The sequence below is a fragment of the Cyprinodon variegatus genome, unplaced genomic scaffold (genome assembly GCF_000732505.1).
Source record: "Cyprinodon variegatus isolate N-32 unplaced genomic scaffold, C_variegatus-1.0 Scaffold1480, whole genome shotgun sequence".
Lineage (NCBI taxonomy): Eukaryota > Metazoa > Chordata > Actinopteri > Cyprinodontiformes > Cyprinodontidae > Cyprinodon > Cyprinodon variegatus.
The window spans coordinates 1-16,057 of record NW_015151933.1 but is presented as its reverse complement, the minus strand read 5'-3'; the positions used below and the strand labels follow the sequence as shown (position 1 = coordinate 16,057).

At 38.3% G+C, this 16,057-nt stretch overlaps 1 protein-coding gene across 1 annotated transcript in view; it reads right to left on the bottom strand.

Annotated features, from left to right (window-relative positions):
* Positions 1-15,893, bottom strand: part of LOC107103571 (TLC domain-containing protein 2-like) — a gene marked incomplete at its 5' end in the record, with an annotated part of 29,478 nt that extends 13,585 nt beyond the window's left edge. The window contains 2 exons of the mRNA XM_015403315.1: positions 5,965-6,047; positions 15,782-15,893. Coding sequence (XP_015258801.1) covers positions 5,965-6,047; positions 15,782-15,893 — 195 coding nt within the window. The remainder of the gene's footprint in view (positions 1-5,964; positions 6,048-15,781) is intronic.
* Between the last annotated feature and the right edge of the window lie 164 nt (positions 15,894-16,057).

Sequence of the window (16,057 nt, the reverse complement as noted above, 5' to 3'; positions counted from 1 at the left end):
CCACAAAACCTTTGCATCAAATTATTCCTATAGTTTTAACTTTGCATTTAATTTTATATTTTTAATCTCCAGTTGCACAGAGCAGAGCAGCGAAACCTGTGCTGTGAAAGTAAACAGTTACAAGAACTAGCATGTCTGTCAGTTATGTAAACAGCTAGATGCAGATCCACTACTGACACTGGGACTGACATAAAAGCAGCAAGAAAAATGACATTTTTATCAAAGGAATAGTTTTTTTTAATATTCACTGAGATCCCACACCAATGTTGATTCATTTCATCTAAAACACGCCCTTCATTATCAATAGCTTTGGTATGTGGCGCAACACGGCTTGCTTTCTGCTGCTTAAGTCTGTTTGTTTTATTCTTCTTTTTTTTTAAGCTAGAACGACAGAAAGGAGTTCCCAGCAGCTCGTGATGTGTTGAAACTGGAGATGCGGTGAAGAAACATTCATTCCAAGAGGCGTATCTCACCACAATGTGGGTCAACAAGGAGGAGCCAAAATTCCCACAGAATGTAGACAGCTAGTGCTATATGCGCTGGACAGCAAAACACACATCCATAAATACTATATGAGCAGCTGCTATGAAATACCATGACAATACACAGGACTGTGCAAAGTAAGAGGAAAAATCTCACTCTAAGCCACCGTAAAGGAGGCTTAAATGTCTTCAACTTCCTCTCAAAATCTGGTCTATAGGAAAAAATATTCCAGGTAGCAGCATTTTGATAAATAAAGTCCTCAAGAACGATTTAAACAGCTCAACACATCTAATCCTACACAATATTTTTTTTTTCTAAATTAAACAGAATTTGACTTTAAATGATTTAAAATGACTAATAGCCCATTTGGGAGTGGCTGCAAATGTCTTCATAGACAAAAACCAGCTTTAGCAGAGTTCCTGGGAAATGTTAGAACACTTCTTGTGGATAAAGGTCTGCAGTTCATTAATAGTACTGGGCTTCCATGCTGCAACAATCTACCAGCAACTTATTCCAAAAATCAAGTCTTGGTGTTATTTTTAATTTATTTGTGCAACTGTAAAAAACTTTTAAAAAAAGCTCCAGTTAATATCAATGCAAGGGTTAATGAGGAAAGAATGACTAGATGTCGCTCAGAGAATGCTTCAGGTTGAGGCAATAACTATCATTAAGATTCTGCAGAGAGGAATGAGAAAAAAGGCTAAGATAAAAGAAGTTAAACCCAATCATGTAAAGCTGGATCTATGAATATCAAAGATCAGTATGATCGCTAGTTTTTCCAGTAACAAACTAACAGTAAGGAACTGTCTCCAATATCTGATTTCTTGAAAGCTGCGTGAGACCGCTTCACACTCCTCCTGCAAAAAATCGACTTTTTTCATTCCCTGTGAGCAGAAACCAGTTCCTCTTGTATCTGAGCCCAGTGCATGACGGAGCAGGTAGATGAAAATGAGATTAAAATGTTAAAACACAACTAAAAGTGTTTCTAGGTCACAAACAGCCAATCACGCTAAACCCTCAAACATATTTTCAATTACACCACTGCATAAAATCTACAGGCAGGAGGAAGTTGAGATATAAAAAAAGACTTAAAAAATGTCATGATGGCAGCAAATGTGACTCAAACCTTTGAGTAGTTGGACAAGATCTTAGAAAACAGTGTGACCAACTGAACTTTTTCAAAGTGCGTCACATTTTGATGTAGTAGTAGATCATACACTGCAAATAGATCGCTATTCAGAAATTAGTCACTTCCCTTGGGTATTTTCACAACTTTATTTATGTTTTATTATAAAAGGAAGGAAAATAACTATTTGCACAATCAGATTTGATCTATCTACAAAACTAATGTTATTACAAGTATTTCTTAAATATAAGAGAAGCGAAAATCCGTATTTTAAAGTCTGTAAACTGCTTCAGCCTTGGAGTAGATGAGGATATCTGAACAAAGACTATTGACCTAATTAACCTGTAGAGATTTTCTGATTAAATTTGTTGCTTTAGTAACAAAGTAAAGTGCCATCCATCCATTTTCTGTCACGCCTATCCCATGCAGGGCTGCAAGGGGTGCTGGTGCCTATCTCCAGCTGTCTATGGGCGAGAGGCGGGATACACCCTGGACAGGTCGCCAGTCCATCACATGGCAACAGAGAGACAAACAGGACAAACAACTATTCACACACTCACACCTAAGGAGAAATTAGAGATGCCAATTAACCTAATTGTCATGTTGTTGGACTGTGGGAGGAAGCTGGAGTACCCGGAGAGAACCCATGCATGCTCATGGAGAACATGCAAACTCCATGTAGAAAGACCCCGGGCTGGGAATCGAACCCGGAACCTTCTTGCTGCAAGCTACCCACTGCCCACTGAGCAGCCCCGTGGGTAAAGTGTTGAGTTAAACAAACAAAATTAAAAGAAAATCCACATTTTTTTGTTTAAGAATCAGGCAGTCTTTCACAAAGACCCCTGTTAAAGAAAAAGAAACAATCAAATAGTTCATACTGTTTATTTCAACAGATAAGGTGTGAAAAATGACAGATTAGAGGTTAGAATTAGACCTTCTTTTGGGGAATTAACATTATCTCATCTTTAACCCTAATGCTTGTGGGTTAAACAATTTTATCTGTTATTCCAGATAATGAAGTTAGCTGACGTCTTAAATTATTATTCAATATCCAAGCAGACATTTTGCTGACATTTGGGACTCAGAGCCTGTGTCAGAGTTAGCACTGGTTTGTTTAGGTCACATTTGTGCAGGTATTTACAGGAAAGTCCCACCGTACAAAAAACATTTCTAACATAAGTTTGCTTAACATGAGAGTTGGTGTAAAACACCCAATGGCCGCCTGGTAGCACATGATTCAATTTTCTAAAAGAGAACATTAGTAATGGGTGATGCTTCTCACATGCTTCTTTACTTCCTTCTCGATAAATAAATCTCAGTAATTGCATGAACTATTTTTTTCTTCCTTTTTTCCCCTCCTGTCTTATTTACACGCTTAGAGAAAAGCCAGAAAAACAAAGCTAAACTTAACTCATTGCCAATTTAACCCAGTGAAATACAAAATTGTTTTTTTTTTTTTTTTTACTGGGAGTGAACTTATCTTCTGTCCTGCTTTGAGATGTTTCTGTACATTGTTAACTTTGTAAAAACACTATTGGTAAACAAAGATCTGAACTAAGGGTTTCTCTTCTGTTCTCTTTACTCTATTCAAACAGTACAATGGATTCAAGAGTCGTTTAATAAGTAAATAGACTGTGAAAAATCTCCAATCCTGGTTAAGTTTTAAAGTTTCGCAACAAGCAATGAATTTTGGGGTTGCATCAAAGCTCAACAACAAAAAACACGAATGGCTGCCTCTAATAAACCTTCCTTTAAAAAACACTACTGATAGTACAAGCAGATCTTATGCACCCATATCCGCTTTTGGTCATATTAAATAATTAAACCTAGCCAAATACTGCAAGTGGTTTCAAAGAAAGAGTAATTAGAACCTTGCTGTTATTATTAATATACTAAAGATTTCTGCAAACTGGGATTTAATAAGAAAAAAAAGTGCAAAACTTTTTACCCAAGTTTAGGATCCATAATGATTTCCACTCCACTATTCAACCAAAAACATCCCTTTGTTTATTTAGATGTTTGCATGCATAGTCTATTGCTAATAAAAACAACAGTATTTTCAGAACTTTCTGTTTTCTAAATGAAGCACAATGTTATGTTGGACGGGAGTTAAATAAGTTGGAGCGACTGTGACAGGACGCAACATTTCTCTCTGTAATTCCCAATTTAGAAGCATAGACAAAAGTAAAAAAAAGAAGAGGGAAAAAAAAAAAACTTTCCGTGGAATATTTGACTGTTATTCCTTGTGGATGGCAATAACAGCGATCAGCAAATCTCGCCTCAGACCGCATGCTGGTTCAGTGTTTGCTTGTAAAACGAGCCAAACCCTCAGAGCAGAATTCAGACATGAAGATTCAGCACAGCTATCTTTATAGGCACAGTCCTGCAAACAACCTTAACTTGGAGTTAGAAGAGCGTAAATATATATCATAGGATCAGGGTGAGGTGACGCAGCTCTAACAGGGAGCGGCTCTGATTCTGAGCATACATTAACTGAAGCTTTAAACTTGGAAGATCGCTTGCTTTACAACTCAGTGGCATTTTTATATATGAGTCACTATAATGGGACATAATGTTCTTAAGTTACAGAGCGTGGAAACAACTGGGATGTGAAAAGAGTTTTATGGAGTGTAATGTTTAGAGATCAACCTGTGCAGCTTGTGCGGTTCTCAGCGGTGTTGCTTGATTAGGAAGAAAATACACAATTTTTCCTCCTGCTGACAGACTCCAACATTTTTCATTCAATGCACATTAACAGATTTTCCAGTTCTGTTTGGCTGCTGACTGCATGACAAGCTGCTCTCATTTGTTTAGGTGCAAAAAAGAAAGGAGTCAGGGATGTTGCAGTTTTTGCTCCTAAACTGTTTCCAGTGGCTTTATGATTAACTGCAAAGCAATATCTTTCAAACATGAAAGAAATAAGTCAGTAGAAATATAAACATGCAAGATATTCAAGGAATTGCATCTACATTGAGATCCAGCAGTGAGGCGCGCAGGAAAGTCTGAATGAGAGATGGTACAAAAGGGTAACAAAGAGGGCAAAGCGAAACAGAGAGCGCTCTCTGAGAAGCCCACAGAGCCATGAGAGACGAGGCTCCATCCCTCCCACGCTTTAATGACAATCTGAAGCCAGCTGGCCGGGAAAAAAAAAAGAAAAGGAAAAAAAAGTCCATTCAGAAGTCTACTTGGAAGTTAAGAGTGAAAGGGGACAAGACTTTTAAAGGAAAAGCAAGAAAACCATCTACTCCTTAAATATGGGAGACCTTTCCACAGCTAGACTTACTTCTAACCCCCCAGTAAACAACATTAAAAAAACTTGTAAAATAGAAGAGATTTAAATTGAGGTTTGTTGGGTGAACCTGCTGAAAGTCAATCTAAAGGGAAACTTACATTACATTTTTTAAACTGCATAAAAGCTTCAACTTTAAAACCAGACACCTTAATCGTTTATACAAAGAACCCATCTCCTTCCGGGACTAAAGCCGGATGTTTAAAATGACGTTTACATTAACCTGATAGTCAGTTTCATCATTCTCAAGGATTGCAGGCCTTTCTTCCAAGACTCAACTCTCAGCTTTTCTTTAAATCGCTTTAAACAAGAAACAGTAAATTTCACAAGGAATGGATGGCAGATACTCCTGAAGCGGAAAGGCTTTAAATACAGAAGCAACAAAAAGAGGAACAAGAAGGGTAAAAAGGAAGACAATAAAAAAGGGAACAAGGGAGAAAAAATGCAATGGATTTAAATGAATGACGAGCTCGAATAGAGCTTTAAAATATGCAAACAAATATGGAAGGACAAGAAAGAAAAAAAGGACCTATGGGATATTTTTTTTGTTCAATTGTACTGTATTTCAAATAAAGAAAAAAACAATTGTACTAACACTTAAAAATAGGCATAACGATGACCGCAATACAGGCTCTATCCAATAAATGAACATTATGACTGGTGAGAATTATACAACAACCAAAGAATTAAGATTTAGCACAGCCTCGGATGTAGGTCACAAAAGCTGAGGTGGAAAGGGAAAATAATTAAGTCAGGGTCCTGCCTAAGGTTATTTCCACCGTTATTTTCCTCATTGTAACCCAGCTCCTCCACCAGGAAAATATCTGTCAGCCTGCTGAGGACGGTGGGGGGGGTGTCACAATAACGACTCACTTTCATTGGAATCTGATAATAGCTGAAGGGCGGTTAGAGCAACCGCGAGAAAGTGGCGAGGCTGGGTGGAGTTTCATCTCTGAGGGTGTGAAAAGAGGCTGAGCGGGGAGGGATTGTCTTTGTCCCTCCCTCTCCTGGAGGGTGAGGAGTTAGTGAAGAACTATGAGCCTGAGTTGTTTCTAGAGAGACCTACCACAATGTGATGAAAGAGAAGCTCCCAGGACTGACTCAGCTTCTGGTTGCACACCATGTCGAGGAAGTCATAGATGAAATATCCTGTTAGGAGAGAGAGAGTTCAGCCAAGGTTAATGCCATCTTTTGGGTCAACCAAGCACTTTGTTAAATAACCAAAAAGTAAACAGATTTTTTTGGACACAGGCAGCCTGGAGCTAATCGAGTGCAGAGGGGGGGTTCATGTCGGCAACGATGGCAACCAGGAGGCTTCTTAGAGAGAGGCTATTCATATCCACCACCCGCTTCTCACCACCAACTGTGTCCATGGATACAGCTTTAAACGAATGATGGAAAAACAATGAGGATTTGGTGTTTTTTTGGTTTTGGTTTTTTTTTTTTCCCTGGGGGGATGCAGAGACCTATTGAGCAACCTGAGGTTGTGGTTATAGGGGGACCCTGACACTTTAAGGTTAATGTGAAAGAAAAGATAAGAAAACCTGACGCCACAGAGACTAAATAAATTCCAACCACTTATTGATTTCACTAAAAAAAGAAAGGTAAGGTTTTGATGATGGGCAGGTTTCTAGGCATGTCATCGTTTTACAAATGAAAGCTTTTAACACTACCAACATGTCCCATTGGTTTAAACTTCTTCTCATGTGATGCAGGATGATTATATAGGTCCTGTAGGTAAAGCAACACACCCTGCCACCGGCTACTGCCGGTCTGTGGTCCATGAGCGCTGAACGCGGTAAAACAGTTTTAGTCTAAGTAGAAAAGCTATATCCCCGGCTGTTTGAAGCCTGCAGGCCAGCAGCTCAGGACAAGTAAACTGCATACAGGCTCAACAGCACCAAGCCAGGCAAGGTTTCCCCTCACCTTAGGATGCTAGATGCTTGAAATGGGAAGTAAATTTGACCACATCAATTCCAATCTGATTAATTTAACTATCCAACACCTTTCAAAGATCTATATACACCATTAAAATCTTATCCCCAGGTGGATGTCTAGTCCAGTGTTTCCCAACCTTTATTGACTCATGTACCACTTTGGGCATTTTGTCTTTCCATTAGTACCCCTCTCAGTATAAAGAATTGATGATTGTCCAAAACAATACAATAATTGATTATAAAATAAAGACTATTTTACTTAATCTTTTAATTTACTATTTCATTTTTATAATTTTATGTTTTCCGTGTCAAAAAAAACCCAACGTAAGTATGTTGCCTGGAATTAAGTAAGAAATAGAAATATATACAAAATAAGATGATATCATAAACCTGTATTTGTAAAACTGGAGCTCGTCTGAGTGCCTCCCTTATAATCACATTAAAACCTGATAAATTTGGAACAAAATACAGAACAAAAATTATAGTCAGACTGACTTAATTAGATTTACTTTGTTTTTATCAAGACACCCGAGCTGCTTTAAAGAGTAGTATGAAAAACAGCAGATACCAGGCTTTTCTCTATATCCAGTCTGCTCCTCTGTTTTGATTTTTATGTTTGTCAAAGCTGAAGGTGAACTCGAACATATAAGAAAAACGTACTTTTTGATTGATAAATGATTGTTTGATTATTAAATTTGGCCCACACAAATCAAAACAGATCCCAGCCCTATTTTATTTTACTACCAAAGAAAAAATATATTTTCATGTACCCCTTACAATGCACTGGTGGACCATTAGGGGTACGCATAACCCCAGTTGGGAAACACTGGTCTATGAAAACAGAAACTGTAAATTAACAAGGGAATGATATAATGGAAAAACAGAGATAGTTCCAGGACTACATTACTGATCCCACAACTCACTATAGTAAATAGCGCAAAAAAATTGAAAACAGGACTTGATGATCTACAATATCTCCTACTCTGCCACATGAAGGTGAGAAACCATGACAACACCTCAAGCTAGCTTTTTTTTTTCCTAATGTTGAATAATGAGCTTTGCCAAACAAATCAATCAAAGCCGGCGGGTGTGACCACCTACGAGTGAGACATTGCTTTTTGAGGCGGACATTTCTCTTCCTGCAAACTGACACTGTTGCCAAATGATGGTCTAAATCGTAACAGAGAACGTCAGGTAGGCTACAGCTAAGCTGTTGTTAAAGGGATAAATGCAGCACCTTATTTTTATATTGATGGGAGCAGAATTTTCCATGGAGGACAACATATTTACACAAACACCAGGTGCACATTATCAGGGCTTTCCCTCCTTAAACAGGTTAGTCAAAACCACAAGGCATCAAGCAGTTAAATGACTTTAATGATGACTATTGAGATGACTAAGAAATCCAATTAGGACTTCTGCTTCTCATCAACTCTCTCAATATTGTTACTATAACTTAACATATTAACACAATGCCTCCATTAGATTTGTCTTATTGGATTAAAGCTCATACATCATGATATTCTTCTGGTATCAATGTTATAAGTTCTCCATGTTGGAGTTCGCTACTTTGGTTTATTTTGCTCTCAACACACACAAAAAAACAATTGCTGGGACAAATCAGGCCTCGAGTCAGCATGTGGAAGTGACCTATCTCACTAACTTTAATGACAGATGGTTTAAATTCAACAGCAAAAAAAATCTTATCTTCTGGGAAAAATAATGATGAGAAAAGGTTTACTGATAAAAAAAAATGCAAGTAGCCTCGAAAAAATAGGGAAGGAGGCCATTGACCTGAAACATGAACGCTCAAGAGAATCTGATCAGTGATAGGCTGGATGGAAAACCAGCGTGTTTAAACCAGCTACTTTTAGACTGGTTTTGAGGGCAATTATAGCTTTATAGCTATATAGCATTATCCCTATAATGTGATCAGAAATGTATCCAGAAAAGAGTTTAAAAAGGGTTTTGTTGTTAATTTTAGAGGATGAGCTATAAAAGGCTCACCTACTAAACTAGCTCCACCCGCCAGCAGCCAAAATCATTTTTGCCTGACAGTTTGGTCTAGCCTCGATCATTGTCCCAGGCCCTAGAACTGGCGGGCCAATCAGAATGCAGAGATGCGTTTTGAATTTCTGGATCCAAAGCGGGTGGGGTTTTGAGGGCGTGACGACAAAGCTGCACCACGCTGGAGAAAGCACAACAAGGAAGAAGACAGCAACTATTGAACAGTTTGACTTATTTGACTCACTTTTGGAAGGATTAGACTTGGGCTTTTCGTTGAAACGTGAGCAGGAAGAGGCTCTACGCTCATTAATTTTTAAGGAGGACATATTCACCGTTTTCCTGACAGGCTGCTGTGCCCACTATTGTTAAATGTGGAAGTTTGGTCCCCCTGAAGGCGGCTGCGCCTCGGAACTTCCCCTCCGGTTCTTTTCCTGGGAGAAGTTATTTACTACTCTTAACTCAAACTGGGTAAAACCATATAAAAAAGGACTATAAATCAGGAGTAAAAAAGTAACAGATAATTCCAGGTCAGGTCGTTACAGGACAGAGAAATTGGGCTGTGGCTCAAAAAACGCCTGCGAGCGTTCGGCAAAGATTGAGCCCCGAACAAGGACATCTCTTCCTTCTTATATCTTATCAGGTGGATGCTTAGCTGTCCGTATCAGAAACTGACGCGCCATCCATGCCCTGACCTTCATGCATCTTGCCTCTATGCCCCAGGATTACACATAGCTCTTTTCTATCAGTCTGGCTCCAAGATGTGACCATATCCTGTGTATTTTTAAAGACACGAAGGCTGTCCTGATTTGATGACCTCAGTACACACAGTGACATCCACCATGTGAAGGAAGGCCTTCTACTCTATCTAATCTGGCTAACAGAGTAACAATACACAATGTCATGTTTGATAAATAATAAACCTAACACTACGTCACAGTCAGATGCACTCATTGGTCAGAGCGTTGGCCAATAGGCACAGACATGTTTGAAAGACAACGGGTTGTTCTCATCAGCAATCTTCCGATGTCTCATTCATCGAGGCCAGACCAAATTACACATTTAATTTTACATTTAGTCTGGCTCATCAGGCTAATAAAAGGCTAAAACATGAGGTTAGAGCTTTAGAAAATATAAATAAATTAGTAATAGTGCAGAAAATCTTTGATTGCTGCTGGGCTTCCTTTAAAAATAATAAAAAAAGCTTGGGTATGTTATGTCAAGTGGTGGATAAAGAGGAATGTGTTGTTGGACAATGTGAAGTTTGCAGCTGGTAAAAAAGAGTTGAGCAATAACTTAGAAAAACAAAACTTCCAGACGAGTCAGAATCATGCCATATGGGATGGGATGGCCAATAGAAATAACTTGCGTGGGAGTGGGTGGCTCCCCCTCACTACTGATATCTGATGCAGACAGCCCGCACGGTTGGGACAACTTTTTTTTTTAATCTCAATGAAATCACAGCCTTTGTGAGGACATGAGTCAGTGTTTACGCCCATTACCTGGGTCAGATTATAGGGCCTGTACTGATCATCACATACCAACATAACATTACTGCTTCTTGCTGCTCCAGCTTTCAGGGCTGGGCTTCCTAAAGGAACGTCAAGCATCTGGGGAAATCCTCCAGAGCGCTTTCCACACAACATGAATCTCCCTCAGAAACTGTTTATTTTACAGAGGGTTAAAAAAAAGAAAAATTATTTCCTCTCAAGTGTTTAGAAATCATATGGAGAAAATGAGAAAAACAGAACAAGCTGTTATTCTAAGAATGTGGGGACAAGTACTGCTAAGTTTGAGAGCTCATAAAGTTGGACTTAATCTAATTGCAGAAGTTTAAAAAGAGCAGGTGGTAAAGTTTAGCATGTTAACCGAAAGCAACCACATTTTAGAAGTTTGAAATACTGACAGTACAAAAACAATAATTTTCTTGAAACACAAACTCTGTTCCATTGCTCAGTTGCACACCATGCAACCACAGACCACAACAGGACATCATTCCTGCCTACTGTCTTAAATCTTAACAAGAACACATTGAAGAAACATCTACAATAAAAGCTACAACACCACCTAATTTCCCTTTCTTTGTTAAATAAGTATGTATTGATATAAATTGATATAAATTAAAGTTTTATGTGGTAGACCAGCAAGAAATTGCTGGACCCATCTATTTTACAATCAGTGCTGGACATGCACAACAGAAGTTGGTATTTAATTATGTTTTGGTGTTAAGTCTGAGCCTGGCCAGATAGACTAACTTACTTTTTAGGAGGTGGGCACATAATGCAGCAGTGCTTTTCTACAACCATCAGTTACTGCAGCTGCAATGGAGCCAATTTTAATCAATGTCCTTTAAAAAAAACAAAAAAAAACAAAAACAGTGGTTCATGTTGTTTACATTCTAACAACTGGCTGTTGTAAGAGCTTTTATTTTGTAAGAAATTATTTTTGAGACACCTCCATAGTTATCAGTCTGGTTCTAAACTTTCCATTGACTCTGTTAGTCCTGCCTTTGAAATCAGGCTCTATCCGCTCCTTTCCAGACTAATACACCCTTTGAATGCCTTAAATAATTCTTGATGGCCAGCTTTATTAAGCCCATGTACCTTTTGTTTTAGGTCTCCACTAAAACTTCCACTGTACATTTCTTTTTTGACTTTGACAGAACTTTGCTGGTAAAAATATAGACGATCAAGTAATCATAAAAACTTCGATTAAACATCTCTACAAAAAGCATTTAGGGGTCAATTTTGGATAAAAAACATTAACTTACAGCTTTGCATGGAGAGCTCTCCACACAAGGCATTATGGGATTTGTTGTCACAGCGGCCCGCTGTCGCCATAGGCTGCCGCTGCCCGACAGCGGCGACTAATAAAGATGCTGCAGGCACCACGCAGGGGACCAACAGGGAAGTGATCATCTGTCCGAACAGTAGGCTGACTGAGTTAATTATATAGACCTCGCTCTATATAGTGATTGAGGGATTTAGGGGATAGTGTGGACGTTCGGACACAGTAAGCTTGTATTATCTATGACAACAGCAACTTTTAAACAAGAGTGTTCACAAGGAGAAATGGGCTTGTGCATGCTCTTGCAGGTGTTTTTTTTTTTTCAAGTGGAGAGGGCGGGTCTTTTAAAAAATTTTAGAAAATCCTCCACAATACCTTTAAGTTAAGAGTATTTAAACCAAACATCTTCCTCCCAGGAAAAGAACTGGAAGTGAAGCTCAGAGGTGTAAACATTTCTTTAAGGATTCTTTAACATTACTTGGCATAACAAGCAGTTCCCCCCCTAAACCAGAGGGTGGCAGCAGTGACTATTGACAGCTTCAGCATCGGACTCAAACAAGTCTAGAAGCTTTATACTGAAGTCAAAAACACAGAAAAAGGTGAGTCATGCCTTGCTCGAAGTCTGCTGATCAAACAAGAAAAAGAGTGAATGAAGAAGGTGAGAGCAGAACAAACACCAGAGGCTGCAGACACATGCTAAGCCTTGTTTATAAACTTATGAAAGGATTTTAAGGAAATTGCTACCAAAGTTCAACTCAAGCCAAGGAACAATTCATTACAACTTCCTAATGGTCCAGATCATGGTTATCGAGTTTTGGCAAGAGGTGGAAGTCACAATATGGGACTAAATTTGATGCATGGTGGAGGTCAAAGTTCTCCGAGGGCTTTTCTAGGTACTTTAAGTAGTAATGCTGCTTTAGGCTATGGCTGCTGGAGGACATAATGGCCATTTTTCGTCCCTCTACTTTTTTGTTCGACTTTTGTCTCTTCATAGTAGCTACATCTGGCCTGGAATTCTGCTCAACTTTGATAAGTCCTGTAGTTCTGTTGGGCATCATCTAAGTTACTGGTTCAAACAATTCCATGTACCATGCTCATAGATTATCCACTTGGCCTGGTCTTTTAGTTGTTAACTCTGTGACTGTTAGACATTTCTGATGCTTGACATTTACCATCAATAACTGGACATGCTTATCTAGCTTAACATATTGATCTGCAAACTAACTCTTAAGAGTTTATCTTCTTAGATGTGTCTGTCAAGGTTGTAAGTGTAGAATGTTGCAGGATTTGAATACTTTTGTGAGGCATTATACAATAAAAGCAGAAGCCTTTATGGTTTATTAAAATATAGACAAACTATTTAAAGGCATCACTGATCAGGCCTGTTCAGTTCCACCACATTTAACGGGCCCTCCAAGCATGCAAAATTTGCATATCATTTACACAGACTATCAGCTGGACGCTGTGCTTAAATTTAGAAGTAGGTGCAGAATAGGTTCACCTTGATCAGATGTTGTTGGTAGTGGATAAATAAACTTAGTGAAATCAATGCAAGTGCTTTTTTTAAGATTGTGTAGAAATCAGCATGAGACTGTCTGTAATTGTTACTCTTGCAACTTGTAGTGAAAGACTAACGCTACAAAAAGTCTTACTAGCTTTCGTACACTGCCGTTTCTTTAAGGTGTTCTTCCTACGATTCAGAGAAATCACTCAGACTGAGCCTTTTCTGGTTGTAGATCAGAAATCAAAAGTATCTATGTGATTTTTAGTATAATAGCAGCCATATTATACACTAAACTTGGGGTGTTCTCTTAAAACTGATACTTTCAAAGAGTAAAAAAAAAACCTCTGGATTGTATTATTTTTTATTTTTAAAGAGCTAGAACACAAGAACTTCAATTTACAGTAAAACTTGAACATAACATTATAGAAAAATCTGTTGTTTGTTAAAGTTGTAGGGAAACGTCTGTTCCAACGGTTACCTTTCCGAGTTCTCCTGAGTGGTGCCTGACTTTACACGAGTCAATAAAGTGAATGTGATTGTTCGTTTATCAAGGGGGCGGGATTTTTGTGGTGGAAGGTTTGCAAGCAAGTTTTCTTGCGTCCGGTTTGTTGGAAGCATCTTGCTAACCAGTTAGCAACTTGGTGCCAGTAGGTTCCCAATAGGAAATTACATTGGGACCAAGTAGCTCTAAATTGGTGACTTGGAAACAACACTGTCAAAGAACGCTATGGACAGAGAAAACATGCAAGAGGAGGCGAGTTTTGTGTCGGAGGTCGTGGATGAGTCTTCTCCATAATACATTTTTTATTTAGAGGGGAAAGCGGGGACAAAGTTGTTGTGGAAGAGGATGCCAGGGCAGCAGAAACTTTGTTTGGTGTAGAAGGCTTACAGTCGTACATGTTTGAGCCCTTGCCTTGCAACGCTGCCAGTTCTGTTAGCTCTACGCCTGCCGAAGACACAGACATCCATCCCCATGAACACTGGGACGGAACTCAACGGTAAAGTAAATTATGATTTTTATTTCTTATCTCAACCATTGCGTATATTAACTGCAGCATCAAGAATCAAGATGCTATGACGAAAAAATTTGATTGACAGATGACAATTGACATATGATTGGCTGAATTTAGGTGTACAAGCTGACGTATAACTAACTGGCCAGCATAAGATAAGCCCGCCCCCCACAGATTTTAAGACAGGATTTTTCTAAAAATAGAAATTTTCTAAAGTTTGGGACAATATCGTCAGATAAAGAGTGCATTTATATACACGTTTAAAAAAATTGCCAGAATTATTTGACTTTTAACTATGACTTTCCTACGACTTTAAAGGACAATTGCAAGACAGCATAATAGGTTTTTTTTTATTTGTTTTTTCCCGAATCAAAAAAAATATATAAAAATAACGAAAGAAAGAAAATCGGTTTAGCATATTAACTGCTGGAAATACTGTCATTGTAGAAAATATGTCCAACAATTCCAGTGACTGACACACATACCCAAATCAGACTGGGATCAACAACAGCCAGAAAGTGTTGGATAAATGTAAGATCTAGGAAAAGCGCCTACTTATAACAGAGTTTGCTGACTGCTTTAAACATAAACAAAATGTCCAGTTGGTGGGTGAATATGAAGGTGCTGCATGGAGGAACTGATGCATGGGTAGGTACAAGGATGTGAAAGAAAGGCTTGGATGTATCATAGGATACAGCCTGATGGGTAGCAGATTTAATCTGGCGGCAGAATAAAAGGTGGTGAAACCCTCCCCCACCTGTTGCTGAGAACTGTTAGTCATCTGGCTGAAAGAGGGCTACTACAGCTTTTGTTTGTTATTAAGAAAAGCAAGCATTGCTTTTTGGAAATATTTCCAAATGTATAGTATGAGTCTCTCTCAATTCCGGATGAGAAAAAGAACTTTATTGCATAATACTTTATTTTACATATGTGTACTCTGTGTTTATTTTAGCAGAAATAGTAGGAGTAATAGTGATTTTATTTTTTTAAGATAAAATCATTTAGTTTATGATGCACATTTCTTTTCTGCCATGTGATGGACTGGCCAACTGACTCTCATCCATTTACTGCTGAAGAACGATATCACTCTAAAATACCAGCGCAGAAAAAAAACAAAAAAAAACAGATGAGGATAAAATCCACATCAAAGAGTATTGTGGTTTCCCTTTCTAACATGGGATTTTCAACATTTTCTGACATCCTTGCAGTTTTGAAGAGCCTCCAGACTTTGGAGCTACAATGATTAACAGTCTTGCTAACAGTTTTCCACACTCTTGAGAATTGTTCTACATTTACACATCAAGAGTCAAACCTCAACTCTTCATATGCTGTGTCCAATAAACTCTTTTTCATTGTTGTTCTTTAAAAAGTTTGTCTTTTAAGACTGCATGCTTTTCAATTCATTAACATCACCACTGTGTTAATTCAACTATCTTCAGAAGCATTATCTCATATAAATCATTTATCTTTGGCAATAAAAGGCACTTCCAAAGGAATACAAGCAATCTGCCTCTGTAACAAGCTCTAAATAAACACATGTGGGTGTTAGAGTTGTAGTATTTGGCAAGTGAGTGAAGCAGGAAGACACCCCCCCTCCCCCCATTAACCTCTTTTAATAAGATTTAAGGAGCTACTCACCAATAGAAAAGGAGACCAGAGCATGTGAAAACACAGAGTAGGTTTCTATCAGATCCTCAGCCATCTGTGGATGCCGGAAAAAGCTGAAAACAGAAAAAAATATTTCAGCAAGCTCATTAAAGGATTTCACATGCACACACAAACTATATATATATATATATATATATATATAGTTATACACACACACACAAACATACATACATACACACACATACACAAACACACATACATACACATACATATATACATACAAATACATAAATACATAAATATATA